This window comes from Dama dama, chromosome 13 (assembly GCF_033118175.1).
Source record: "Dama dama isolate Ldn47 chromosome 13, ASM3311817v1, whole genome shotgun sequence".
Taxonomy (NCBI): Eukaryota; Metazoa; Chordata; class Mammalia; order Artiodactyla; family Cervidae; genus Dama; species Dama dama.
This window is the reverse complement of record NC_083693.1, coordinates 62,339,284-62,365,938: the sequence shown is the minus strand read 5'-3', so window position 1 is coordinate 62,365,938 and position 26,655 is coordinate 62,339,284. Positions and strand designations below refer to the sequence as shown.

The 26,655-nt window shown below is 39.8% G+C and overlaps 2 protein-coding genes and 1 non-coding gene across 4 annotated transcripts in view; 1 reads left to right on the top strand and 2 right to left on the bottom strand.

Annotated features, from left to right (window-relative positions):
* Positions 1 to 655: 655 nt before the first annotated feature.
* Positions 656 to 25,320, bottom strand: LOC133068046 (cyclic AMP-dependent transcription factor ATF-4-like). Its single transcript, XM_061159117.1, has 4 exons — positions 25,191 to 25,320; positions 23,005 to 23,273; positions 22,631 to 22,766; positions 656 to 1,623 (listed from the first exon to the last, which is right to left on the bottom strand). Exons 1-4 carry the CDS (start codon positions 25,318 to 25,320, stop codon positions 656 to 658), a joined length of 1,503 nt encoding a protein of 500 aa, XP_061015100.1.
* Positions 20,899 to 20,970, bottom strand: TRNAC-ACA (transfer RNA cysteine (anticodon ACA)). Its single transcript has one exon. It is a non-coding gene; the product is annotated as a tRNA-Cys (tRNA).
* Positions 22,720 to 26,655, top strand: part of MIS18BP1 (MIS18 binding protein 1) — a 48,949-nt gene continuing 45,013 nt past the window's right edge. Inside the window, exon 1 of one of the 2 annotated variants that reach the window (XM_061159234.1) lies at positions 22,720 to 23,016. The gene's annotated coding sequence lies outside the window, so the exon portion shown is untranslated. Of the gene's footprint in view, positions 23,159 to 26,655 lie in introns of both variants that reach the window. The other variant, XM_061159233.1, reaches the window with a different exon arrangement.

Below are 26,655 nucleotides of genomic sequence, written 5' to 3'. Positions count from 1 at the left end.
ATCTCTAAAATGAGACTAATAAAAACATCTAATCTCATTGCTGAGGTAGGGGGAGGTAAATGAAACAAAAATATAAAAATATATATAGGGCATTTAATGTTTGTCAAATGAATGAATATATATTCTCCAATTAAAACATTTAAACATCACAATATATTTTCCATTTCAGTTTGAACAACTTGATTCTAAATTTGACTGTATCTGTGAATCAGGGTCTTTGTAATTTTTTGATACAAGTGCCACTGTCTCATGCAAAGACTAGGTTTGAAAAAGCAGCAATTTATGATCTTGGTGCAATTGAGAAATTGAAAGAGAATGCTTGCCATCTAGTGGAGACCTATTAAACTGCAGTGCTGCTTCTGACGTGGCAAATTCCTGGTTTCAAGTGAATTGTTCATTTTACATCTTTTGTGAGAAACTTCCTTCATATAATTTCTTGTATAGATTTATAGGAGGAAAAAGCTCTGTGGTAGAACAAAATAATGATCATCATCATCAATATCAAGTTATCCTTTGATCAAACAGGATCTGCTTTATAAGATAACATATGTATATTATAGTATATATATATATTTTTACTTTCATTACAAAATAATTTATTAAAGCACAGCTTCAGCCTCCTATATACAAGCTCACATACTCCTGACTACCCTAACTAGGGGACATTTTTCTTCTCCCTTGCCTTGCGAACCTCTTCTATCAGATCTTTAAGATACTGGATTTCCTTGGCCAAGGAATCTGCCTTCTCTTTCAGAGCCTCATTCTTCTTTTCTAGCTCGTTACATTCATCAGTGAGAGCCTCCTGTTCTGCCCTGTTCTTCTGGCGGTACCTAGTGGCTGCTGTCTTGTTCTGCTCCATTTTCTGCAGCTTCTTGTCTAGCTTCTCGCCCTTTACTTTTGCTGCTACCATCTTTTCTCCAGGAGGGTCATAGGGGTTGGGGCGGGAAGAGCCACCGAGGGCACCTGGAGATAGCAGGCTCTTATTTGGAGAGCCCCTGGAGGTGGAGGGGCTGTGCTGGGGAGAGCCCAGAGAGGAGTCAGATCTCATACAGAGGCCACGATCATTATCTGAGGGGGCATCCTCCTCCTTTATGCACTGAGGGATCACAGTAATGCAAGTGGTGGAGTCTGGCTTGCTATCTCCTGCAGAGATAACCACTTCACTGCATAGCTCTAAACTAAAGGAATGATCTGGAGTGGAAGACAGGGCCCCTGGGGAAGGAGGAAGAGGTTGCAAGAAGGTGAAGGGGGCACCCTGGTCAATTGTTGGTAAACTTTCTGGAAGATGGCCAATTGGGTTCACTATCTGGGGGGGCTCCTTATTAGTCTCCTGGAGTAGGGGATCAAAGAGACCACACGTGTTATCCAACGTGGCCAAGAGCTCATCTGGCATGGTTTCCAGGTCATCTATACTCAACAGGGTATCGTTAAAATCAAACTCCTTCAAATCCATTTTGTCCACCATCCAATCTGTCCCGGAGAAAGCATCCTCCTTGCTGTTGTCTGAGAAACTGACCAACCCATCTATAGCCAGCCATTCGGAGGAGCTTGCCTTAGCCTTGTCGCAGGAGAACCCATGAGGTTTGAAGTGCTTGGCCCCCTCCAGGTAGTCACCTAGGAGACCTAAGCGATATTATAGTATTTTTAAGTCAGACTTGAAAGAAAATTCCAGAAAATAACCAATAATAGAAAAGAAACATATCTGCTTGAGTTACCAGCATTTCTTCCACAGTACCCACATAGAAGAGTCAAGAATATAAGTAGATGCTTGCTCCCAGATTTCTGTCTGGTTTTAAGGCCCAGTTTTTCTGTAAGTAGTCTCCATTCTTTCTTTCTATAATTTTTTGTGAATGAAGTTTCAACCTATTTTGCCTTTCAAGGAATCATTTCCTTTTACCATCAAAAAACACCCAAAACAATTTTCTTTTTTCTTAACAGAGTGTTATGTTTAGTAAGCACTTCTTGGGTTGAGTTCAGTATTACTTCTTTAATCACCATAGAGAGAAAACCCTGCAGTAGCCAGCTCTTATGAAACCAACTCACATCTCAAGAAACAAATTACACTGGTAGGTTCACGAGCTGTGGCAATGATGTACAGTTCTTGCATCAGAAAGGTAACTAACCTACATGTTGAATAAGGTTCCTTCTCTCTAAAAATGAAGAAACTTGAAAAAATATGGGTGATAATTCTTAAAAGAGGCGAGTAAGTGGATTCCATAAAATTATTTGAAAGGTTAATAGTTTTAAGACATAATGAGACTGGAGCTATGGTTAGGATGGGGGGAAAGGTGCTACTGAGACAGAGAGAAATGTATTTGTGTGAAGAATAGACAATAGTTCCCAGGATGTTCTATCTTTCAGCGTGACCTTTAAGTGAGGCTACTTTTTATTTTATCTATATTTTGACCTGCTTATCCATAAACCAAGCTTGAGTTTTTTAGTTACCCTTCAGGTATTCATAGAGAATCCCCCAAAGAATCACAGGCATGTGATAAGGGAAGGGCAGTGATATCACCATGCCATGGGGTCTATAACACCTGCTCATGAAGCTTGTTTATGCTAACTGGCCATGTTTGTGCTTGCTCCCAAATATACCACTTCCATCTTGCAACATACTGTGGCTGGGCCTGTATGACCTTATCATTTGAGAAGTCTGAAAGGACTCAGTTCTAGATAGAAAGTCATCTGATGATCCATGGCCAGGTATCCAGCCTTCACCAGGGACCAGGGGCATATTAAAAGGCACATAATTCTCCATGGAAAATGGCATGGCCTCACTCCCACACTCAGAGTTTACATTATGATTTGCCCACTGAGGCCTGCCACAAACTTCATGCAGCATCTTTTCTTACCAATACTTTTTTTTTTTCAGTCTGCCCAACTGTATGAGCCAAGTGGTACGATGGCCTGAGCTCTGTCTTACTCTAGATCCCATTTAGAAGTCGTCAACCTTTTATGCTTATGGGCAGGAGAAGCATTCCAAGCTATAGAATTATGCTTCCCCCAGAATTCAAGCACCCACCACTTATTGCGCCTTTTAACTTAAAGATACAATAATTCCTTTTTTACTTTAGAAGAGAGATCTAGGCATACCACTGATCAACTGATGGCTAACGTATTTACAGATGTGGCAGACACTTGACTTTTCATAGGATTTGTCAGCCGCATTCCTGCACCATGTCTTACCAATACCTCCACAGTACTCTCTTGCAAATTCAACCCAATCAACATAATGTTATCAAAGTAACTAATTAAAGTTATACACTGCAAAATGTCAAAATGGCCATATCTTCTCAGACTATATTATGACAGAAGGCAAGAGACTTAAAACAGCCCTGCACAAACCTATAAATGGATATTATTATCCATTCCATATGAATAGAAACTGGTTTTTTTTTTTTTTTCTGGGTAAAAGGAAATATTTTGGAGATCAACTTTCTCCTGTGACTGAATGGATGTGTCTTAGTTCTGTATCTCATTACCCTGGCCAAGTTGCCATTAATTCTGTGTTATTAAGTCTGGTATGTGTGTAACACACTTGCTAATACTTTGCTGCTATTCAGTTGCTAAGTCACGTCCAATTCCTTGTGACCCCAAGCACCACAGCATGCCAGGCTTCCCTGTCCTTCACTGTCTCCCGGAGCTTGCTCAAACTCACGTCCATTGAGTCAGTGACGCCATCCAACCAGCTCATCCTCTGTTGCCCCCTTCTCCTCTCCCCCTCAATCTCTCTCAGCATCAGGGTCTTCTCCAAAATGTCAGCTTTACACATCAGCTAGCCAAAGTATTAGAGCTTCAGCTTCAGCATCAGTCCTTCCAGTGAATATTCAGGGCTGATTTCCTTTAGGATTGACTGGTTTGATTTCCTTGCTGTCCAAGAGACTCTCAAGAGTCTTCTCCATCACCACAATTCGAGAGCATCAATTCTTCAGCATTCAGCCTTCTTGATGGTCCAACTCTCACATCCATACATGACTACTGGAAAAACCATAGCTTTGACTACACAGACCTTTGTCAGCAAAGTGATGTCTCTGCTGTCTAGGTTTGTCATAGCTTTTGCTAATATTACTCAGACCCAATTATCATTCAAAATATGCCAGTTAATCATAAGAGGGACCATCTGAGATTAGTAATAAAATAGATCAAATGTATAACTACCAGAGGGCTTCCCTGATGGCTCAGCTGGTAAAGAATCTGCCTGCAATGTGGGAGACCTGGGTTCAATCCCTGGGTTGGGAAGATCCCCTGGATAAGGGAAAGTCTATCTCCTCCAGTATTGCGGTGGCCTGGAGAATTCCATGGACTGTATAGTCCATGGGGTCACAAAGAGTTGGACACAACTGAGTGACTTTAACTCACTCATAACTAACAGAAGAAAACTGACAAGTTTCCTCTACTGCAATCATTATTACCATGAGATATCTTAAGATCTTGAAACTAGCAAAGAAATATTTCAAGTCAAAGCATGACTTTGGGACTTCCCTGGTGGTCCAGTGGTTAAGCATCCACCTGCCAACACAGGGGGCCCAGGCTCAATCCCTCTTCAAGGAACTAGATCCCACGTTCCACAACTAAGAGTTTGGATGCTGCAACTAAACATCGTGCATGCTGCAACTAAAAACGAAAAAATTCTGCATGCCACAACCAGAGAGCCAAAGTGCTGCAACTAAGACCTGATGCAGCCAAATACATAAATATTTTAAAAAAAAGAAAAGAGTTGATGACAGTAATGCTACACAATGCTCAATTTTTTCATTTGTTGGTTAGACATGTACCAAAGATGAAGTGAGAGTAAAATGCACAATTTAAAACAATATTTTTCTTTTAATTTTATGTATATGTTAGGTGAAGGATTTTATGACCTGAAAAAGTCAAAATTGTCTCTTTTTAGTAATGCATGAACAAAATGAATCTAAAATACAAGGTCTACCTTTTAGAAAATCATAGAATTATAGTTGAAAAGGAACTCAAGGTTACTTGGTACATATACCATTCTGATATTTTACCCTCATGATATTATAGTTTCTGCAAGTAATCATTGGCCTATATTTGAACCTATGTGAGAACTTAATGTTTCTTAAGGTAGTGCACTCCATTCTTAGAAAATTCTGACTGCTAACATTTTCTTATATTTAGCCAATATCTCTCTGTAGCTTCTAGTTCTAGTTCCAATCCAAGGAGCCATGCACAGCCTTGCACGCATGTGTGCTCAGTTGATTCAGTCATGTCCAACTCTTTGTGACACTATGGACTGTATTCCGCCAAGCTCCTCTGTTCATGGGATTCTCCAGGCAAAAATATTGGAGTGGGTTGCCATGCTCTCCTCCAGGGGATCTTCTGGACCCAGGGATTGAACGTGTGTTTCTTAAGTCTCCTACACTGGCAAGTGGGTTCTTTACCACTAGCGCCACCTGGGAAGCACCTGGTATTTAGGATAGTGCTGCCAAACATATGCGGGCTTTTTCCTTCAGCTTTATTGAGATTTTTATTTGACAAAAGCACTATATAAGTTTAAGGCATACAGCACAATGATTTGACTTATATCATAAGTTTAGTGAATATCCATCACTTAATACAGATACAAAATAAAATAAAATATACTTTTCTTATGATGAGAACTCTTAGGATTTACTCTCTTAATGACTCTCATATGCAACACAGAGCAGTGTTTATTAAATTAATCATGTTGTACATTATATTCCTAGTACTTATTTATATTATAACTGGAAGTTTGTACCTTTTGACCACCTTCAAAATTCCCTCTCTCCCTACCCCCATTTATGGTAAGCACAAATTTTATTTATTTTTCTATAAGTTGTTTGTATTTTGAAGTATAACTGACTTACACTATGCTAGTTCCTTGTATACAACATAGTGATTAGATACACGACAAAACAATCACCATGATAAATCATTACCATCTGTTAACCTATGAAAATATTACATTATTATTGACTGTTATTATTTTCCATGCTGTACATTACATTCTTGTGACTCACTTATTTTGTAACTGAAAGTTTGCACCTCTTAATCTCTCTCAACTATTTCACTCATCCTCTCCTATCTTCCTTCTCTCTGGCAACCACTTGTTTGTTCTCTGTATCTATGACTCTGTATCTGTCCTGTTACTCCTGTTCATTTGTTTTACTTTTTAGATTCTGCATATAAGTGAAATAATACAGTATTTGTCTTTCTCTATCTGACTTAATTCACTTAGTGCAATATCCCCTAGGTCTATGTTGTCACAAATAGCAAGAAACTTAAGATGACATAGACAAATGTAAAGATGTATCACATTCATGGGTTGGAAGAATTAATATTGTTAAAAAGGCCATAATACCCAAAGTAATCTACAAATTCAGTTCAATCCCTATGAAAATACCAGTGACATTTTTCACAGTACTAGAATAAGTAATCCTGAAATTTGTATGGAAACACAACACTGAATAGCCAAAACAATCTTTAGAAAGAAGAATAAGTTCAGGGTATCACACAGCCTGATTTTATTTAATTTATTTTTTTTTAATTTTTTTTTACACAGCCTGACTTTAAACTATACTACAAAGCTACAGTAATCAAAACAGTATGGTGCTGGCACAAAAACAGACACATACCTCAATAGTTGCCAGTCCAAGAAGCAAAACTAACCAGCTGCTCCACATCAGGAGCCAGAAGGACTCCAGAGAACTTGGCATCTCAATCGGGACTTTTCTATCCCTCCTTCTCTTGAAAATGGGAAAGAAAGAAAAAGAAATAAGAAAATCAGAGAATTCATTAGAAAACTGAGCAAAAAGCAGAAATTCAGAGCACAAATTTATTGAAGGTCATAAGAAGAAAGTAAGCTCCTCAATACCCACCTCCCTCCTCATGCCAAAATCTTTGGATTTCCTAAAGTTAAACAATAAAGAGTATAGACTAATTTTATTTGACTGTTAAACAAAAGGGTAATCTCAGAGGGCTAGAGAATTTGAGAATATTCAGGATGCATGCATTACTTTTATGCTACTTTTCTATCATATTTCTGCTGTTGGTTACTATTTTGAGGAACTCAAATATATATTTCTACCCCAGTAGGACTCATATCTATCCCAATCAAATTATATTTGGTATATTTAGCCCATTACTCAAGCTTTTAGAGGATATTTTGGATCTTAATTTTATCATATCATATACTCTTTACCATAGAGTCATAGTGATGGCACATTTGATTAGTCTTTCTTCATTATTCTCATAAATATCTTCAGCAAAAATGCTAAGTCTCACAAGGGTAAGAGGGAGAGCTTTTAAAACAACCACTAACAGGTATCAATCAGCCAGCTGTTATTTTAGAAATTGTACACATATCACCCCATGTTCTCAGATTTAAGAAGTTCTTGTCAACTGTCCTGTGGAAGCCCATTAATGCTACTCTAGCATTTACTTAACCTTCCCAATGAGTCACCCCATTAATTTAAAGCTGTTTGAAATTTGTCTGAGAACTTTCTCTGCAGATAATGACTAATAAAAAGAAATCATGAGCAAGGATTATTTTCCCTATCAATGTGATGGTTCTAAACTACTTTACAAACCATGACCAGACTTTTCTTTTATGGTGATATCTTTTTGACCCCAAATAGCCAAAGAACAAAGCTGGAGGCACCATACTCTGACTTCAAACTATGTTTCATATATTGGATTATAGTAATCAAAACAGCATGACATTGTCATAAAAACAGACAGACAGGTCAATGGAAAAGAATAAAGAGCCCAGAAATAAACCCATGTACATAAAGTAAATTAATTTACAGAGTTTCTTCAATAAAAAGTATTGGGAAAACTAGACAGCCACATGCAAAAGAATTAGGTTGGACCGCTATCTTATACCATACACAACAATTACTAAAAATAGATTAAAGACTTGAAACCATAAAACTCTTAGAAGAAAACATAGGCAGTAAGTTCCTTGACATCAGTCTTGGTGATGATTTAACTTGACAACAAAAGCAAAGGCAACAAAAGCAAAAGTAAACAACTAGGATACATCAGACTAAAAAGCTTCTGCACAGCAAGGAAACATCAACAAAATTAAAAGGTAACCTACAGGAAAGAAAAGAAAAAAAAATTCAAAAATGGGCAGAGGATTTTAACAGACCTTTTTTTAAAGACACATATAATTGGCTAACAGGCTTTGATAAGATGCTCAATATCCCTAATAATGTGGGAAATTAAAATCAAAATCACAATGAGATATCACCTTAACCCTGCTAAAAGGGCTATTATCAAAATGACAAAAAACATCAAGTGTTGGTAAAGATGTGGAGAAAAAGGAAGCCTGTGCACTGTTGATAGAAATGCTAATTGTTATAACCAATATAGAAAGCAGTATCAGTTCAGTTCAGTTCAGTTCAGCCGCTCAGTTGTGTCCGACTCTTTGCGACCCCATGAATTGCAGCACGCCAGGCCTCCCTGTCCATCACCAACTCCTGGAGTTTACTCAAACTCATGTCCATCGAGTCGGTGATGCCATCCAGCCATCTCATCCTCTGTCGTCCCCTTCTTCCCCTGCCCCCAATCCCTCCCAGCATCAGGGTCTTTTCCAATGAGTCAACTCTTTGCATGAGGTGGCCAAAGTATTGGAGTTTCAGCTTCAACATCAGTCCTTCCAATGAACATCCAGGACTGATCTCCTTCAGGATGGACTGGTTGGATCTCCTTGCAGTCCAAGGGACTCTCAACAGTCTTCTCCAACACCACAGTTCAAAAGCATCAATTTTTCGGCACTCAGCTTTCTTCACAGTCCAACTCTCACATCCATACATGACCACTGGAAAAACCATAGCCTTGACTAGACGGACCTTTGTTGCCAAAGTAATGTCTCTGCTTTTTAATATGTTATCTAGGTTGGTCATAACTTTCCTTCCAAGCAGTAAGCGTCTTTTAATTTCATGGCTGCAGTCACTACCTGCAGTGATTTTGGAGCCCAAAAAAATAAAGTCTGACAGTTTCCACTGTTTCCCCATCTATTTCCCATGAAGTGATGGGACCAGATGCCATGATCTTAGTTTTCTGAATGTTGAGCTTTAAGCCAACTTTTTCATTCTCCTCTTTCACTTTCATCAAGAGGCTTTTTAGTTCCTCTTCACTTTCTGCCTTCAGGGTGGTGTCATCTGCATATCTGAGGTTATTGATATTTCTCCCAGAATGTGAAGTCAAGTGGGCCTTAGAAAGCATCACTACAAACAAAGCTAGTGGAGGTGATGGAATTCCAGTTGAGCTACTTCAAATCCTGAAAGATGATGCTGTGAAAGTGCTGCACTCAATATATGCCAGCAAATTTGGAAAACCCAGCAGTGGCCACAGGACTGGAAAAGGTCAGTTTTCATTCCAATCCCTAAGAAAGGCAATCCCAAAGAATGCTCAAAGTACTGCACAATTGCACTCATCTCACATGCTAGTCAAGTAATGCTCAAAATTCTCCAAGTCAGGCTTCAGCAATACGTGAACTGTGAACTTCCAGATGTTCAAGCTGGTTTTAGAAAAGGCAGAGGAACCAGCGATCAAATTGCCAACATCTGTTGGATCATTGAAAAAGCAAGAGAGTTCCAGAAAAACATCTATTTCTGCTTTATTGACTATGTCAAAGCCTTTGACTGTGTGATCACAATAAACTGGAAAATTCTGAAAGAGATGGGCATACCAGACCACCTGATCTGCCTCTTGAGAAACCTGTATGCAGGTCAGGAAGCAACAGTTAGAACTGGACATGGAACAACAGACTGGTTCCAAATAGGAAAAGGAGTACGTCAAGGCTGTATATTGTCACCCTGCTTATTTAACTTATATGCAGAGTACATCATGAGAAACGCTGGGCTGGAAGAAGCACAAGCTGGAATCAAGATTGACAGGAGAAATATCAAGCAATATGAAGATAGCTTAAAAAATTAAAAATAGAACTACCATCTGATCCAGCAATTCCACTGCTGGGTATTTAATCAAAGAAAAAAAGACTAACTCAGAAAGACATTAGTACCCATTAGTACCCATATTCACTGCAGCACTATTTATAACAGCCAAGACATTGGAACAACCTAAGTGTCCACTGATGTGTGAATAGATAAAGAAGCTATGGTATATAAACAGAATATCATTCAGTCTTAACAAGAATGAAATCTTGCCATTTGTGACAACATATTGATAGGAACTGGAGGGCATTATGCTAAGTGAAATAAGTCAGAGAGAGAAAGACATATGTTATGATCTCACTTGTATGTGAAGTCTAAAAGAAAAAAGAAAAAAAAAGCTCATGGATAGAAAATAGATTAGTGGTTGCCAGAGGCAAGGGTTAGTGATGGGCAAATGGTTAATGGAGTCAAAAGGTACAAACTTCTTAAAAATGCTCAGAACTGCTTCTTCTTGCTTATCTCTGAGTTCATCTAGACATTTAGTCTCGCAAGATCAGAACAGGTCACACTTGGAGCCAAAAGATGCAAGGACAGAAAGCACAGCAAGCAAGCAGGGCAGTATCCGGCATTCTCCTTATGTAGGAGTCCTCAAAGCAATCCACCAACCCAGGGGTTGGCTCATCTTCCCCCAAATAACAGCTCAAGTGGAAGAGAATGAGACCCAAATGGACATGTGTGATCGGGGAACTAGGATCCCGCAAGCTGTTCAGCATGACCTAAATAAATAAATACCTGTGAAGTGACCAAAAAAGACCAAAACTCATCAATACCCAAAACTAAGACTGACAGGCATTTCAATAGTGGAGTGTAAGAGACATCATACTTACTATGAAGCAGATAGAACTTTGCTGCAAAAAAGCACATAATTTCTGCTTCATGAAACAGATTGCCTGAAAAGGAGTTAGAAGTTAAAGCATAGTTCACCACTGTCTGTTTCTGAAATCATGGATACAGGGTCTCCGACAACCAGAAATTTAGAAAATCATTCCTTTTTTTAAAAGGGCCAATCCATGAATTGACTCTCTATTTCTTCCTTATGGTGAGGAGTCAATTTTCAGTGGTCTTCTGTTTCTGCTTGTGTTGTAAAGAGGCACTGACAACTTTTTTCCCAGACTATTTTTGCAAGGATATTTGTGTGAAAAACAGTTTTGAAAGAAAGAAAATGATGTCTCCTTCTGAAGCAGAAGGCAGATTTGTTTCCTGACAGGATGGTAAGGTTTTTAGTGAATGTTTTAGTGAAAACTAACCTAGTAGACAAGAGATGCCAAAGAACTAACCTGCAGAGGGAAGGAACCTAGTAAGAACTGAACTTATTTGTACTGCAAATCCCAGAAGGTTTCAGGAATTGGACGCTGCAGGTACATTTGAAGGCAAAGTGTAGAGTTGAGCTAAAAACAGGAGAAATGGCTGAAAGTCTGTATCTTAATAAAATAGTTTCCCAGACCTCCTCCCAGCCTAAGACCTGGGACACCTCTCAAAGCTCAGAGATTAGCTGCCATCTGAAGACAGGAGGTTAAATGAACATTTTCATAATGAAAGGTGACATCCCTGGCGCTCTTGTCTTGTTCCTCTCACAGAACATGAGCAGACAGGTTTACACTCTGTACTGGTTGTTCTGTTAGGTTCTCCTGATCCATTACCACTCTCTGCCCTGCCCTGGGAAGATAACCTCTATGGATGGCTTCACTTTGGCTTCCTTAGCCTTTGGCTTCCATTTGGAATCAGTCAGTGAGAGGAACCAACAGAAGAACAAAAGGTAGAAGGAGAGAGGAATTGGGCTATTTATTCTACTCCCCCTCACCCCTACACTTTTTTTTTTTGGCAGTGGCTGCACTCCTCTGCTTTCACACATAGTAACTGTCGAGTGTTGGGTTTTTCCAGTAGTCATGTATGGATGTGAGAGCTGGACTGTAAAGAAAGCTGAGCACCGAAGAATTGATGCTTTTGAACTGCGGTGTTGGAGAAGACTCTTGAGAGTCCCTTGGATTGCAAGGAGATCCAACCAGTCCATCCTAAAGGAGATCAGTCCTGGGTGTTCATTGGAAGGACTGATGTTGAAGCTGAAACTCAAATTCTTTGGCCACCTGATGCAGAGAACTGACTCATTTGAAAAGACCCTGATGCTGGGAAAGATTAAGGGCAGGAGGAGAAGGGGACGACAGAGGATGAGATGGTTGGATGGCATCACTGACTCGATGGACATGGGTTTGGGTGGACTCCGGGAGTTGGTGATGGACAGGGAGACCTGGCATGCTGCGGTTCATGGGGTCGCAAAGAGTCGGACACGACTGAGCGACTGAACTGAACTGAACTGTTGGGTGTACTCTCACACACTGTTACAGATCTTGCCCAGTTCCAGAATGCTTTTCCTTCCTCTTCCACCTTTAGGTCTAGAGGAGATAAAGGCTTCCAATTGGTTTTAGTCCTTGGGTATTTCACCATCCCTTGATGGTTTCTGTTGGTAAAGATTCCCTTCATTAAAGTCTCTTCAAGGGACCCTTCTATTACTTTCTTCAATTACCCCATTGAGTGATCCATCTGCTTCATACAGGTCCAAACAGATACATACTCCACAGAAATTTTGCAGGGTTTCTCTACTGGACCTGAACAACCCCAAGATAAGACCTTTAGATGTTTGTGTATAAACAAAAGGAAACAATGTACTAATGGCCAGAGGCACGAAAAGACTCATGTATTAATAGTTCCCGGAACTATTAATACAAGTGTTACTAGGTGTTATGTGTGAAATGAGGAGTGATTAGAGAGGAGGCTTAAAAGTGGACAAATGCCAACTCACAGGTATCTTTTTTTAAATGTTTTTAAAATTGAAAGATAATTGCTTTACAGAATTTTGCTGTTTTCTGTCAAACCTCAACGTGAATCAGCCATAGGTATACATATATCCCTTCCCTTTTGAACCTTCCTCCCAGACTGACACAGAGCCCCTGATTGAGTGTCCTGAGCCACACAGCAAATTCCTGTTGACTACCTATTTTACATATGGTAATGTAAGTTTCCATGTTACTCTTTCCATACATCTCACCCTCTGCTCCCCTCTCCCCGTGTCCATAAGTTTATTCTCTATGTCTGTTTCTCCACTGCTGCCCTGTAAATAAATTCTTCAGTATCATTTTTCTAGATTTCGTATATAAGAGTTAGAATACAGTATTTATCTTTCTCTTTCTGACTCACTTCACTCTGATACATACACAGGTATCTTTTAAGCCACATCAAGGAGCTTGGACTTTACCCTGTAGGCTCTTGGGAGGTAACAAAGGATTTCAAATTTGAATTTCAAATCAATCAAGCTGGAGGCAATATGAAGGAAAATTTTGAGATGGGCAAGGCTGTAAAATGGGTAACAGGACAAAGACAACTGCAATAGTTTCAGTGAAAAATATTGAAGGCTCTAACTCACAAAGTGGCAGAAGAATGTAGAAAATGGACAGGAAGTTAGTCACCATTTGAAACTGGGAGTCAGAAAAAGGGAATAAAGGGTAGGGGGGAATCCAGAATGACTTTTGGGTTCTGATTTGTTCAGTTGTCGAGTCATGTCTGACCCTTTGTTACACCACGGACTGCAGTATGCCAGGTTCTCCTGTCTTTCACTGTCTTCTATCTCCCGGAGTTTGCTCAAATTCATGTTCATCGAGTTGGTGATACTGTCTAACCATTTCGTCCTCTGCCACCCATTTCTTGCCTTCAATCTTTCCCAGCATCAGAGTCTTTTCCAATGAGCCGGCTCTTCTCATCAGATAGCTGAGAAACAGAGTATTTCCTGCCGTGTCAATAAACAAGAATGTCACAGTCATCAGCAATTACAGCGGTCATCTCACGCTCTGCTCACCGCACGACAGGCCAATGAATCCAAGAGACGAGGGGTTGAGGCAAGGAAGAGACTTTATTCCGGGAGCCAGCTGACCAAGAAGATGGCGGCTAGTGCCTCAAAATAACCATCTTACTCGGGCCTTGAAGCCAGGCTCTTTTTATAGATCAAGATGGGGAAGTGAGGAAGCAAGGTGAAAAGGCCATTAATCTTGCAAACATCTCCTAGAATGGCAAGCCTCAGGCGGGGATGTGTTAATTTCTTCCTTCCTGCCACCTACAGGTGGACAGGGTTCTGAACAAAGGCACTGTAGTTTAACAGTCAGTCTGAGGGGCAGGATTCTCTGAGGTAGGCCCTTTTGTATGATTATAGTAAGAAAAGCAACAAAAGCAAGTCAAAGAAACAGTTCCAACTTGGAGTCAGAATTGGCTTCTTTCCTGCAACACAGCCACTCCTTACAGTGAGCACTGAGGTAAAACACAGGATACTCACCTCAGATAGCTGAGATGCATATGAAAGCAATGTTTTCAGTGAGCCCAGACTCTTGTATCTTCTCATATACAGAAAAGCGCTAAATTCCTTAACTTGAGATATCTGGTTTTCTTTAATCCACAAAAATACTTCTGATGTTCAGACTACCTACCCACTGTTGCAGACTTCCATATAATCTGACTCCTCCCCACTCCCTGCCTTCTTAGAGCAGTTCTCTCAGGGTACTTGAGATGCTGTCGCCCACGCCTGAAGTCCTAAAAATTCCCACTGAAATAATTCTCAACTTTTAGGTTGTGACTGTTTTTAAATCAACATGGTCAAAAGACTGGAGCTTCAGCTTCAGCATCAGTCCTTACATTGGATATTTAGGGTTGATATTCTTTAGGATTGACAGGTTGGATCTCCTTGCAGTCCAGGAGACTCTCAAAAGCCTTCTCCAGCACCACGGCTCGAAAGCATCAATTCCTTGGAGCTCAGCCTTCTTTAAGGTCCAACTCCCACATCCATACATGACTACTGGAAAAACCATAGCTTTGACTATACTCACTTTTGTCAGCAAAGTGATGTCTCAGTTTTTTAATACGCTGTCTAGGTTTGTCATAGCTTTCCCTCCAAGGAACAAGTGACTTTTACTTTCATTGTTTCAGTCACTGTCCAGTGATTTTGGAGCCCAATGTGTCACTGCAGGGGCTTCTCCAGCAGCGCAGTTGGTAAAGAACCCGCTTGCAAATGAAGGAGACATAAGAGACATGGGTGTCACTGCAGTGGATAAACACTCTTTCAGTGAAATAAAGAGCTGAGGAGAAAAGAGTTTAAGACTGGGATTTACTGAGGTGAAGCCTGGGGTGGAGGAAAGGAGGGGGATGCAGAAGAGGAAAGGGAAGAAGATTGATGAAGTCATATTATGAATATGTTGAACTTAAAATACCTGTGGGAAAACTAACCACAAGAAAAGAGCTTCCCTTCAACCTACTCAACCTGGTCACTATGGAAGACACTGGACTCTTGAGTTTGCCTCTCTCCTTAACCTGGGAAGCCAGATGCAAAACCACAGAAAAAAAGGCAGATAAAATTGCCTTTAACCTTAAAGAAGTAGGTGAGACCAGAATAAAAGGCTCCCAGTGCAACCACCTATTTAACCACATGATGGTGTAAGAGCTAAGAAGAGCCCTAGTTAGACCCTCCTTCACTGGGCAAAAGTGAAACTGAAGTCACTTATTCGGGTCCGACTCTTTGTGACCCCATGGACTGTAACATATCAGGCTCCTCCAACCATGGGATTTTCCAGGCAAAAATGCTGGAGTGGGTTGCTGGGTCAAACCTGGGTCTCCTGCATTGCAGGCAGACGCTTTTATCATCTGAGCCACCTGGGAAGATGGTGGCTGGGCAAAGCTATCACTTATGCCGTGGCATATTTTGCTTGTTTTTGTTACTATGGAAGAGATGATATTCCTTCATCCCCAATATGTTTCCTAGGAATCATCTCAGCAGGGGTAGGGGATGAAAGTTGTAGGATTAGAGTTAGATAGATTTGGGGCATTTCCCCAAAGACTGGGAAGGGGCTGGGATATTATGGTTTCAGATGACAGAATTAGGCCAAGTTGTTTTCAAGTTAGCCACAATTTAGAAAGAGAGATATTTGACAGACTACAGTAGGAAGCAGGGATGGGAAAATCAAACCATTTTCTGTTTAACTGCTAATAATTTGAGACTCTTTAAAAAACTGGTTTCATTTTTATCTTTTGCTTCAAGTCAGCTTTAGTGTAGTTTCTATACCTATTAGTATGAACTGACAAAGAGGAACACAATACAGCTTACAAAATCCACGCATGCAGGCTCTGTTGCTCAGTCCTGTCTGATTCTGTGACCCCATGGACTGTAGCCCTCCAGTCTCTTCTGTCCATGGGGATTCTCCAGGCAAGAATAATGGAGTGGGTTGCCATGCCCTTCTCCAGGGGATCTTCCCAACCCAGGGATCAAACCCGGGTCTCCCGCATTGCAGGCGGATTCTTTACCATTTGAGCCACCAGGGAAGCCCAGGAATACTGGAGTGGGTAGCCTATCTCTTCTCCAGGGGATCTTGCCAACCCAGGAATCGAACTGGGGTCTCCTGAGTTGCAGGCAGATTCTCTACCAGCTGATCTACCAGGGAAGCCATCATATTAAATCATAGACACCTCACTTCATGTTTACCTATAACTAAAATATTAGTTATAGTAAGTATTACAGACATAGTTACTGTTAGTACCATCAGGCCTCTCATGTTACCCGAACCTCAGCCTAAAACCAGCTGGACTATCCATATCAGTTACTATTTCCTAAACTTTAGAGACACCTAGGAATGCCCCTATCTCTGATACTTCAATATGCCACAGGCTTACCATTCAGCCTTCCAGTTTTATTTGCTTAACTCCTATTAAGTTTTCATTCTTATCCCAAAGAAAGGCAATGCCAAAGAATGTTCAACCTACCACAAACTGTACTCATCTCACATGCTAGCAAAGTAATGCTCAAAATTCTCCAAGCCAGGTTTCAATAGTACGTGAACCAAGAACTTCCAGATGTTTAAGCTGGATTTAGAAAAGGCAGAGGAACCAGAGATCAAACTGCCAGCATTCACTGGATCATTGAAAAAGCAAGAGAGTTCAGAAGAACACCTACTTCTGCTTTATTGACTATGCCAAAGCCTTTGGCTGTGTAGGTCACAACAAACTGTGGAAAATTCTTAAAGAGATGGGAATACCAGACCACCTGATCTGCCTCTTGAGAAATCTGTATGCAGGTCAGGAAGCAACAGTGGTATATATACACAATGAAATATTACTTGGCCATGAAAAATAATGAAATAATGCCATCTGCAGAAATATGGATGGATCTAGAGATTATCATACTAAGTGAAGTAAGTCAGACAGAAAAAGAAAATTTCATGATATTGTTTATATGTGGAATCTTAAAAAAAAAAAGAAATGAACTTAAACACAAAACAGAAATAGACTTACAGACATAGAAAACAAACTTATGGTTACAAAACGGGAAGTGGGGGAGGGATAAATTAGGAATTAAGATGAAATATACACACTACTACATATAAAATAGATAATCAACAAGGACCTTCTATATAGCACAGAGAACTGTACTCAATATTTTGTAATAAACCTCAAGGGGAAAGAATCTGAATATATATATGTAAAGAATATATATTTAAAGAATACACACACACAGAGGAATGAAATTTGACCACTATCGTCAGGACCAGCCCAACAACGAACAGACCTGAGGGAGCAGTGCCGCAGAATAAAGAAAAACAAGACTCAGAAGTAAGGCGGGGATCAGGGGGCTGATGCCATTCACAGGCAAAAACCCAGATCCTAATCCTTGCTTGCCTTTTATTGTTAACGTCTACTTCCTTGTATGTGCTCTAGAGATATCTGTTTTTTACAATCTCAGATCGGGGATAAAGATATACAATACACAGTCCTCAATGTCAAACCTTCAGGCCTTTCATGACTCTGTTTAGCCCTTTAGCGAGTGACACCTTTCTCAGCAACTCCCTCAAGGCTCTGGTTACAGAACAGTCACTAATGGTTTTCCATCAGTCACATCAGTATTTCAACATCTTGTTTTCAAGATGTTTTTCCACGCTGTACTTTTTACTGCTTCCAGCCCTTCGCCTGGGGGTGATGAGAAAGTCATTCTTACTTTTCAAAGAAGCCCTGTTTAGTACAGGCCTGTGCATAGCATATTCCCTACACACTATCTTACACTAAATACAAAAATTAACTCAAATGGTTAAAGACTTGAACATAAGACCTGAAACCATATAACTTCTAGAAGAAAACAAGCAGTAAGCTCCTTGGCACTGGTCTTGACAATGATTTTTTTTGGATTTGACACCAAAAAAAAAAAAAAAAAGCAACAAAAGGAAAAATAAACAAGTGGGACTATATCAAACTAAAAAGCTTTTGCACAGCAAAGAAAACCATCAAGAAAATGAAAAAGCAACCTACAGAATAGGAGAAAATACTTGTAAATCATATACCTGATAAAGGGTCAATATTCAAAATATATGAAGAACTCAGCTCAATAGTGAAATTTTTAAACCAGCAAAAAAACTGAATAGACATTTTTCTAAAGAATACATAGAAATGGCTGACAAATATAGGAAAAAGAACTCAACATCACTAATCCTTAGAGAAATGAAAATTTAGACCACAGTGTGCTATCACCCCACTTACGTTAGAAAGACTGTCATGGGATTTGCCTGGTGGTCCAGTGGTTAAGACTGTGTGCTTCCACTGCAGAAGGCACAAATTCAATCCCTGGCTGGGGAAATAAGATTCTACAAGCTGCATAGTGCAGCCAGAAAAAAAAAAAAAAAAAGAATGAATGATTGTCATAAAAAAGATAAGAGATGTCCCTCTTCTGTTTTCCAGAAGAAAAAAAAAAAAAAAAGATAAGAGATAACAAGTGTAGTGGAGAAGGAAATGGCAACCCACTCCAGTATTCTTGCCTGGAGAATTCCATAGACAGAGGAGCCTGGAGGGTCATGGTCCATGGGGTCCCAAGAGTTGGATGTGATTGAGCAACTAACACAACACACTAACAAGTGTTGGCAAGGATGTGGAGAAAGGAGAACCCTTGTGTACTCTTGGTGGGAATGTAAATTGGTACAGCCACTATAGAAAACTATGGAATTTTCTTAAAAATTTAAAAATAGAACTAGGATATGATCCAGCAATTCTACTGTTGGGTATTTAACCAAATAAAAAAGAAAACTAAGATATTTGTACCCCCATGTTCATTGCAGCATTATTTACAACAGCCAAGGCATGTAAAGAATGTAAGTGTCCACTGATGGATGAACTGATAAAGAAAATGTGGTGTGTGTGTGTGTATATACATACACATATGTATATACATATATGTATGTACACATATATACATACACATGTACACACATATGTATATATGTATGTACATATATACATACATATGTATACACACACACAATGGAATATTACTCAGCTGTGAAAGAGAAGGATATCTTGCCATTTGCAACATGGGTGGAGCTGAAGGGTATTATGCTAAGTGAAATGTCAGACAGAGAAAGACAAACACTACATAGTCTTACAATTAATAGTGAAACTTTAAAAATTTAAACTCATAGACACACAGAACAGATTGATGGTTGCCACAGGTATGGGCAAATGGAAGAAGGTGGTCAAAAGGTATAAACTTTCAGGTATAAATAAAGACGTCCTGTGGGTGTAATGTATAACATGATGACTACAATTAAAAATATTGAATTGTATATTTAAAAGTTGTTAAGAAGGTAGATCTTACAAGTTCTCATTGCAAGAAAAACAAAATTATATGTATCTGTCTTAATGGATGTTAACTAGACATAGTGTGGTGATCATTTTGCCCATTCAGTTGCCCATTCATATCCGACTCTGCAACCCATGGACTGCAGCATGCCAGGCCTCTCTGTCCCTCACCATCTCCTGAAGTTTGCCCAAGTTCATGTCCATGGCATCGGTAATGCCATCCAGCCATCTCATCCTCTGACGCCCTCTTCTTCTGCCCTCAATCTTTTATATAATAATATACTATTATGTTAATTATATATCAGTTTAAAAAAAATTTAAGCCTTTGAGCCAAAGTGTGTTCTTCCCATTGCCAACATAATGGAGTTCAGGACCTTTCCATTTTGGCCCACTGGATATCTCCTCTGATAGGTTACCCCAAAACTCCCTATTGTCAATCCAACTCCCAACACTTTGTCAATCTGTACTGCAATCTTTAGCTCCCTTTGCCCAGTTCTACTTCCTTCTCCCTTTTTCTTTCACAAATTTCTGATCTGCATCAAAGTCTAATGATTTTCCAGGCTCATTTCTTTTTCCTCCCCCTTAAACTTTCACAGGCTTTATCTTCCAATAAGTCTCTTATACTCCATGTTACCATCAGTGTCCTGCAACTCGAACTGATACATCATCATAACACTTCTTACAATTTGTAATGGTATGTTTATGTGCTTGTATGTTGTCTCTATCACATAACAATCTCCTTGGCAGTCTTTCCTTCTGAAGAGTCCTCCTCTAAGAAGCCTGGATAACCGCCCTGTTGACTCAATCCTCATCCCTCCTTTCAGTCCACAGGATAGTAGTAGTTGCATAGCTGTGTCTTACATTGGGAATACAGTTGAGAGAGAGGAGACTAAAATCCTAATTCAGGGCTACATCTTCCAAATGCAGGATTTATCAACTTTGGTGCTATTGACATTTCAGATTTAAGAATTCTTTGTAGTGGAAGGGCTGTCCTATGCACTACAGGAAGTTTAGTAGCATTCCTGCCCTCTACTCACTAGCTGCCAGTGGCACCCTTATAAGTTATGACATTTATATTTCCAGACTTTGCCAAATGTCCCCTGGAGTGCAAAATCATCCCTGGCCTTGATGAAAGAGCATCTTTTTTCTAAAATGCTATTTGGTCAATTAGTATACAACTGGAAAGTGAAGTCGCTCAGTTGTGTTCGACTCCTTGCAATCCCGTAGACTATAGACTACCAGGCTCCACCGTCCATGGGATTCTCCAGGTAAGAATACTGGAGTGGGTTACCATTTCCTTCTCCAGGGGATCTTCCCAACCCAGGGATCGAACCTGGGTCTCCTGCATTGTAGGCAGACGCTTTAACCTCTGAGCCACCAGGGAAGCCCAGTATACAACTGGACCATAGTATATTACCATGGTTCTGGGAATATTCTTCCAGGCTAAGCAGATACAGATCTCTTGCAACTCCCACACAACATAAGAATTCCATCCTCTCTTGCTATGTATTTTAAACCGTAAGTAGGTCTCTGTGTTCCCAGGTGTTACAGATTGAGGACAGATTATCCCAGGTGCCTGGCTCTGACCATAAAAAGCCCGTCTATCCTTGCAAACACAAACTTAAGAGGATCCATCCAAGGCAGCATGTTGATGCTCCATTGGACAGATGAAGGTTGTCCCTTGGCCTATATACCTTCTCACTGCACTTTTATCCACAAAGTGTTATTCAGACTTTCTTGGAAAATTATTAGTCACTCTTAGGTAATTTCTTGTTGCTGTTCACCCTGGAGCATACTAGATCCTACTTACTTCTCAAACAGAAGTGTCTAATTTAAAAAGTTAAAGTCTGTAATTCTGAGTGTCTGCCCTTAATATTTAAAAGTTCCTGTTTTAGCTGAAAGTGTGAGCCATGGTTACCTTCATCATCAGAAACAGAAACCTTTCATGCCTCTATTTCAGATGCTTTTAAGTATGAATGCCCCTCTTTTCAAAGTCCCTCTATCCCACAAAGTGTATTTCATAGATTTCATTAAACATATATTTCAAGTTTGGTTTGCCTGCTAAGTCCCTTCAGTTGTGTCCAACTCTTTGAGACCTCATGGACTGTACCACCAAGCGCCTCTGTCCATGTAATTTTCCAGCCAAGAATACTGGAGTGGACTGCCATGCCCTCCTCCAAGGCATCTTCCAAACCCAGAGATTGAACCTACGTTTCTTACATCTCCTGAATTGGCAGGCGAGTTCTTTACCACAATGCCATCTGGTTTTTCCCATAATTTGGTGCAAATCCATGTCCAGCCATTTTCTCATTATGCTGCACAGTCAGAAATTTCTATGCAGACCTGCTTCTCTCCTCCCACCCCCAACTGGTTTCTTTTCCTTACTTGCATTCATTCGATGTTTTATTTATTTTCATTCGATGTTTTAAAAAGTGTGTTTAAAAAAAAAAAGTGCATTTTAGATTCTGAATATTCCATGAGCACAAGATTTATGGATACATGATTTAGAGGAGAGAATCTCAAACGTCACTTTAAAGAGGCAAAAAATAAACTCTCCGGTCCTAAATGTTGACTTGGTGGGGAGTGGGGCGGAGTCTATGAAGAGAACACGCAGGACGGGAGCTGGAACAGATTTAAGGCTGAAAACTCTAGTTACTCCTCTGGCTCCTCCTCCTCCAAGACTGAAACAAGGCATTCTACAGAGTTTCCAGCCCGCAACGCGTCGTGCCGGGGCGCTGAGCCGAAGGAAGCACAGTACACTGGGAGAAGTCTAAGGCTGGGATAAGTCTGAACGCGACTGGAACAAACTGCATCGCAACCCAGTAGTCAGGATGAATTGCTTTTAGGGTTCGAGATGATTAGGTTAAAAAATTATAACTATTGCAAGTATAACTTTGCATTTAGTCCACTATCCCCTCAAGAACAAAACGTTCCTTCTCGGCCTCAAATATCTGACGGCCAGGGAAAACTTAAAAGCTCTCTTAAACATATTCAGCAAGCTAATTCCTCACACTTGGAAGCAACAAAGAACCAAAAGCTATTACCGTTCTCACACAGAGCAAGAGGGTAGCCGAGAAGGACCAAACGTAAGATGCGCAGTAGCGCGTCTGACGTCTGACGTCGGCTTTCCTGCCGCAAAGCATTTCGGGAAGAGCCGCGAAACGCGAAGCTGGCGTTCTTCTGAAGAAGAAACAAAGTCCAAGGACGGCTAGAGGTGCCTGCCCAGTACCTGTCGCAGCTTGGGGTTACCCAGTTTTTGTGGAAACAGCCACTGCCCACGCGGAGCGGCAAGGGCCCTCAGGCTTCCGGAGTCCCAGTGAGACGCACGGTGACGCAATTCCTGAGCGCGCCAATCCAGGGTTGGCTAGGAGGGCGGGCTCTTCAAATTTGAATTCCCTAATAGTTCGTGTTAGGGAACCTCACGGAGAAGGTGAGAATCACCTGGGGCTCGGCCGCTGAGGGGTGGGGCAGACTTGGCCCAGAGGCGCGATCTTAGGGCGCCCAGGTCCCCCGCTGCCCCGAAGCCGAGCCCAGACTGCTGCCGTCTCTCCCGGTCAGGCTCTTCACCCAAGGTACGGCCTCCCCGACCCTTTACCCTAGCTTCTGCCTCCGGTCCCTCTGGCGCAGCGAGTCCCAGCGCTTCAGTTTTCTGCCGTCTGGCGGACTTTTGTACGTTTCTGTCTTTGGCTGCGGTATCACGACCACTCGTTCATTCGGTGTGTATTTGCTGCGTGTCTACTGTATTTATCAAGAGAGCAGACCTCCTGTTTCCCTCTGATTTCGTTTCAGTGGTGAGCGCCCTAGGCTTTTGTTCTAAAATCACTTCTAGAAAAAGAAAATTAGATTTCCAAATAGGAATATTGTGTGCGTCACTGCCCGATTCTTCACCTTGGAACCCAGGATCCACAGAGCTAAAGAAACAATTTATCCATCTAGTGTGTGTTTTCTTCTGATTAAACTACATATTGCAAACATTTTCAGATGTAAATAAAATTATTTAGGAAACGGGAGGCCCCTTCATCCCTCTCTACAAAGATAAGTGCTATTTACAATTACAGTTTTTACAATATCTTAATTCCAGATTTTTCCATCTTTGCGTAAACTTTTTTTTTTTAACAAATTCAATTGTACATCCTGTTCTGCTGCTTTTTAAACTTAGTATATTCCAGCTACTTTCTATGTCAGAGTGTGTGTGTATCTGTATGTATATCTTTTTTTTAATTTATTTTTTTTTGTGTTTTTTTAAAATCTTTATTTTTTGTATATCTTTTTATTAAATACATAGAATTCAGTTATATGGATGACAAAAGCAGAATTTTGTCCCATATTGATAGACGTCTAGGTTGTTTCTAGTTAGCCCGGTGCTTTAGTGAACAGCGGAATTTTGGTAGCCATCTAGATTGTTTCTAATTAGTTTAGTACTTCTGTGAACATCCTTGTATAGGGCCTGTTTAAGAACTTAGGCTTTGAAATCAGATAGACTGGAGTCCTGCTCTTAATTGCCAGTGGGACCTTGGACTGGTTATTTAACCACTTTATGCCTTAGTTTTCTCATCTTCAAAATGGGGATAATAACAATACTTAACTCTTAAGAATTGCTGTAAGATTAAGTAGTGTCTGACATAGGTGCAGTAGATGTTGAATATTATTACCACATATGTATTTGCATTCTTTTGTAGATGTTTCCGTAAGAAAAATTTTAAGTGGAATTTATTGATCAATGGCATGCACACCTATAGTTTGAAATTAACCTTTACCAAACTGATAAACATAAGAAGTCTCACTTTTAATTTGCATCTCTTCATTTATTAGTAAAATAGAGTGTCATTTTGACTCATTTATGGGCCATTTGTATTCTATTAAATGCCTTTCATGTCCTTTGGTCATTTTTTATGTTGATCATTTCTTTAAATTGATTCATTTGGTTTCTTTGAATGTTATCCATTGGGTTGGCCAAAAAGTTCCTTTGGTTTCTAAGTATAAATGAAAGAACTTTTTCATTTTCACCAAGAATTTTATTGAACAGCATATTCACCATTTTATTCCACTACCTTCTGCCATTTTTCAGGCAACTTCATAATTCCATCTTCCCAAAACTTTTTATCTTTTTGAGCAAAGAACTCTTCCACATGCCATTTGTAGTCCCCCAAGAGACTGAAATTTTTTTCATTAAGAGAATTTTGTAAAGACTGAAATAAACGGGAATCTGAAGATGCAATGTCTGGTGAATATGGCAGATGAATCAGAACTTCTCAGAGAAGCTGTTAACAGTTTTTGCCTGGCCACCAAAGAAACATGGAGGCTTGTGTTACCCTGATGGAAGAATTTGTGTTTTCTGTTGACTAATTCCTGACGCTTTTTGTTGAGTACTGCTTTCAGTTGGTCTAATTGGGAGCAGTTCTTTGAGCTTATAATAGGGGACTCCTTTCCAATCCCACTACATACACATCGCGTTTGGTATGGTTGGTGGTGGTTCATTTCACTTGCCCCATGATCTCTTCCATTCCACATTATTGTACAGTATTCACTTCTCATCACACATCACAATTTGTTTTAAAAATGGAATGTTTTTGTTACAGTTCAGAGAATCACATGCAGAAATACAGTCAAGAAGTGCTTTTTTGCTTAACTTATGTGGAACCCAAACATCAAAGGGATTAACATAACCAAACTGGTGCAAAAGATTTTCAGTGCTTGATTTGGATATTTTGAGTATGTCAGCTATCTCCGACATGGCATAATGTTGATTGTTCTCAATTAATGTCTCAATTTGATCGCTATCAACTTCAAATGGTTATTGTACCAGGGAGCATTATCCAGCAAGAAATCTCCAGCGCAAAATTTTGCAAACCACTTTTGACAGGTTTGATCAGTCACAGTAGCTTCTCCATACACTGCACAAATCTTTTTTTTTTTTTTTGCATTTCAGTTGTGTTTCCACCTTTCTTGAAATAATAAAACATAATATGCCAAAAATGTGGCCTTTTTCTTCCATTCTTAATATTAAAATGGCTACACAAAAGTTCACTAATCGTTTTTTTTTAATTTTAATGCATTGTGAATGACATCTGTCACAATACAATCTGACAGAACTGTTTTGAATGAAGTTAAAGACAAATAAGCTCTACTAGAACCACCTTACTGGAAAAACCAAACAAATTCTGTGGCCAACTCAATATGTTGTGTGCTGCACTTTTTTCCAAGTATATCATTTGTCAGTTAACTTACTATTCCTCTCATTTTTTCCCAACTCTCTCTCCCAGTTTTGGTTAGTGTGCCTTGGGAGTTTTGACCCATTCCATTGTAATTATTATTAATGTTACTACCACAGCAGTAAATTCCTAGAACTTTTTATGTCTTCTTAGGAAGAAGAATAAAAGTTAAATTCAGTATTATATACATGATAACAGTTGTTTAGCTTTCTAGATACTCTAGATACTCATAGCTACTTTTTCATACTTATAGCTGATTTTCCCATGCCTGAGTCCTTTATTTTGAATAAATAGCAATTTTTCTCTAGTATATCAGCATGTCAGTTTTCAGAGTAAATTTTAAGTATTAGATTTTTCAAATAGTTTTAAGCATTTAATGAAGGCACAAACATACCATTTTAGAGTTCACCTTGTCTTCTCCAGTCCTAGAAGGAACCTAAATAGGAAGGAAATCTAAAAAAGAATGGATATATGTATGTATATAACTGATTCACTTTGCAGAAACTAATACAAGTTTGTAAGGCAAGTATAAGCCAATAAAAACAATTAAAAATAAATAAATTGCATGATTTTCTTAATAGCATAATGAAATCTCACACTGTCCTTCTAGGAATGTTAATCACCCCTTTGTCCAGCATGTCCCATGCACTAGTCACTTAGCAGTCCTCAGTTATCAGATGGACTGTTGAAGTATCATAGTGCTTGTGTTCAGGTAACCCTGATTTTACTTAGTAATTGTCCCAAATCACAAGAGTAGTGCTGCTGGCAATTTGGGTATGCCAAAGAAAAGTTGTAAAGTGCTTCCTTTAAGTGAAAAGGTGAAAGCTCTTGACTTAATGAAAAAAAATTGTATGCTG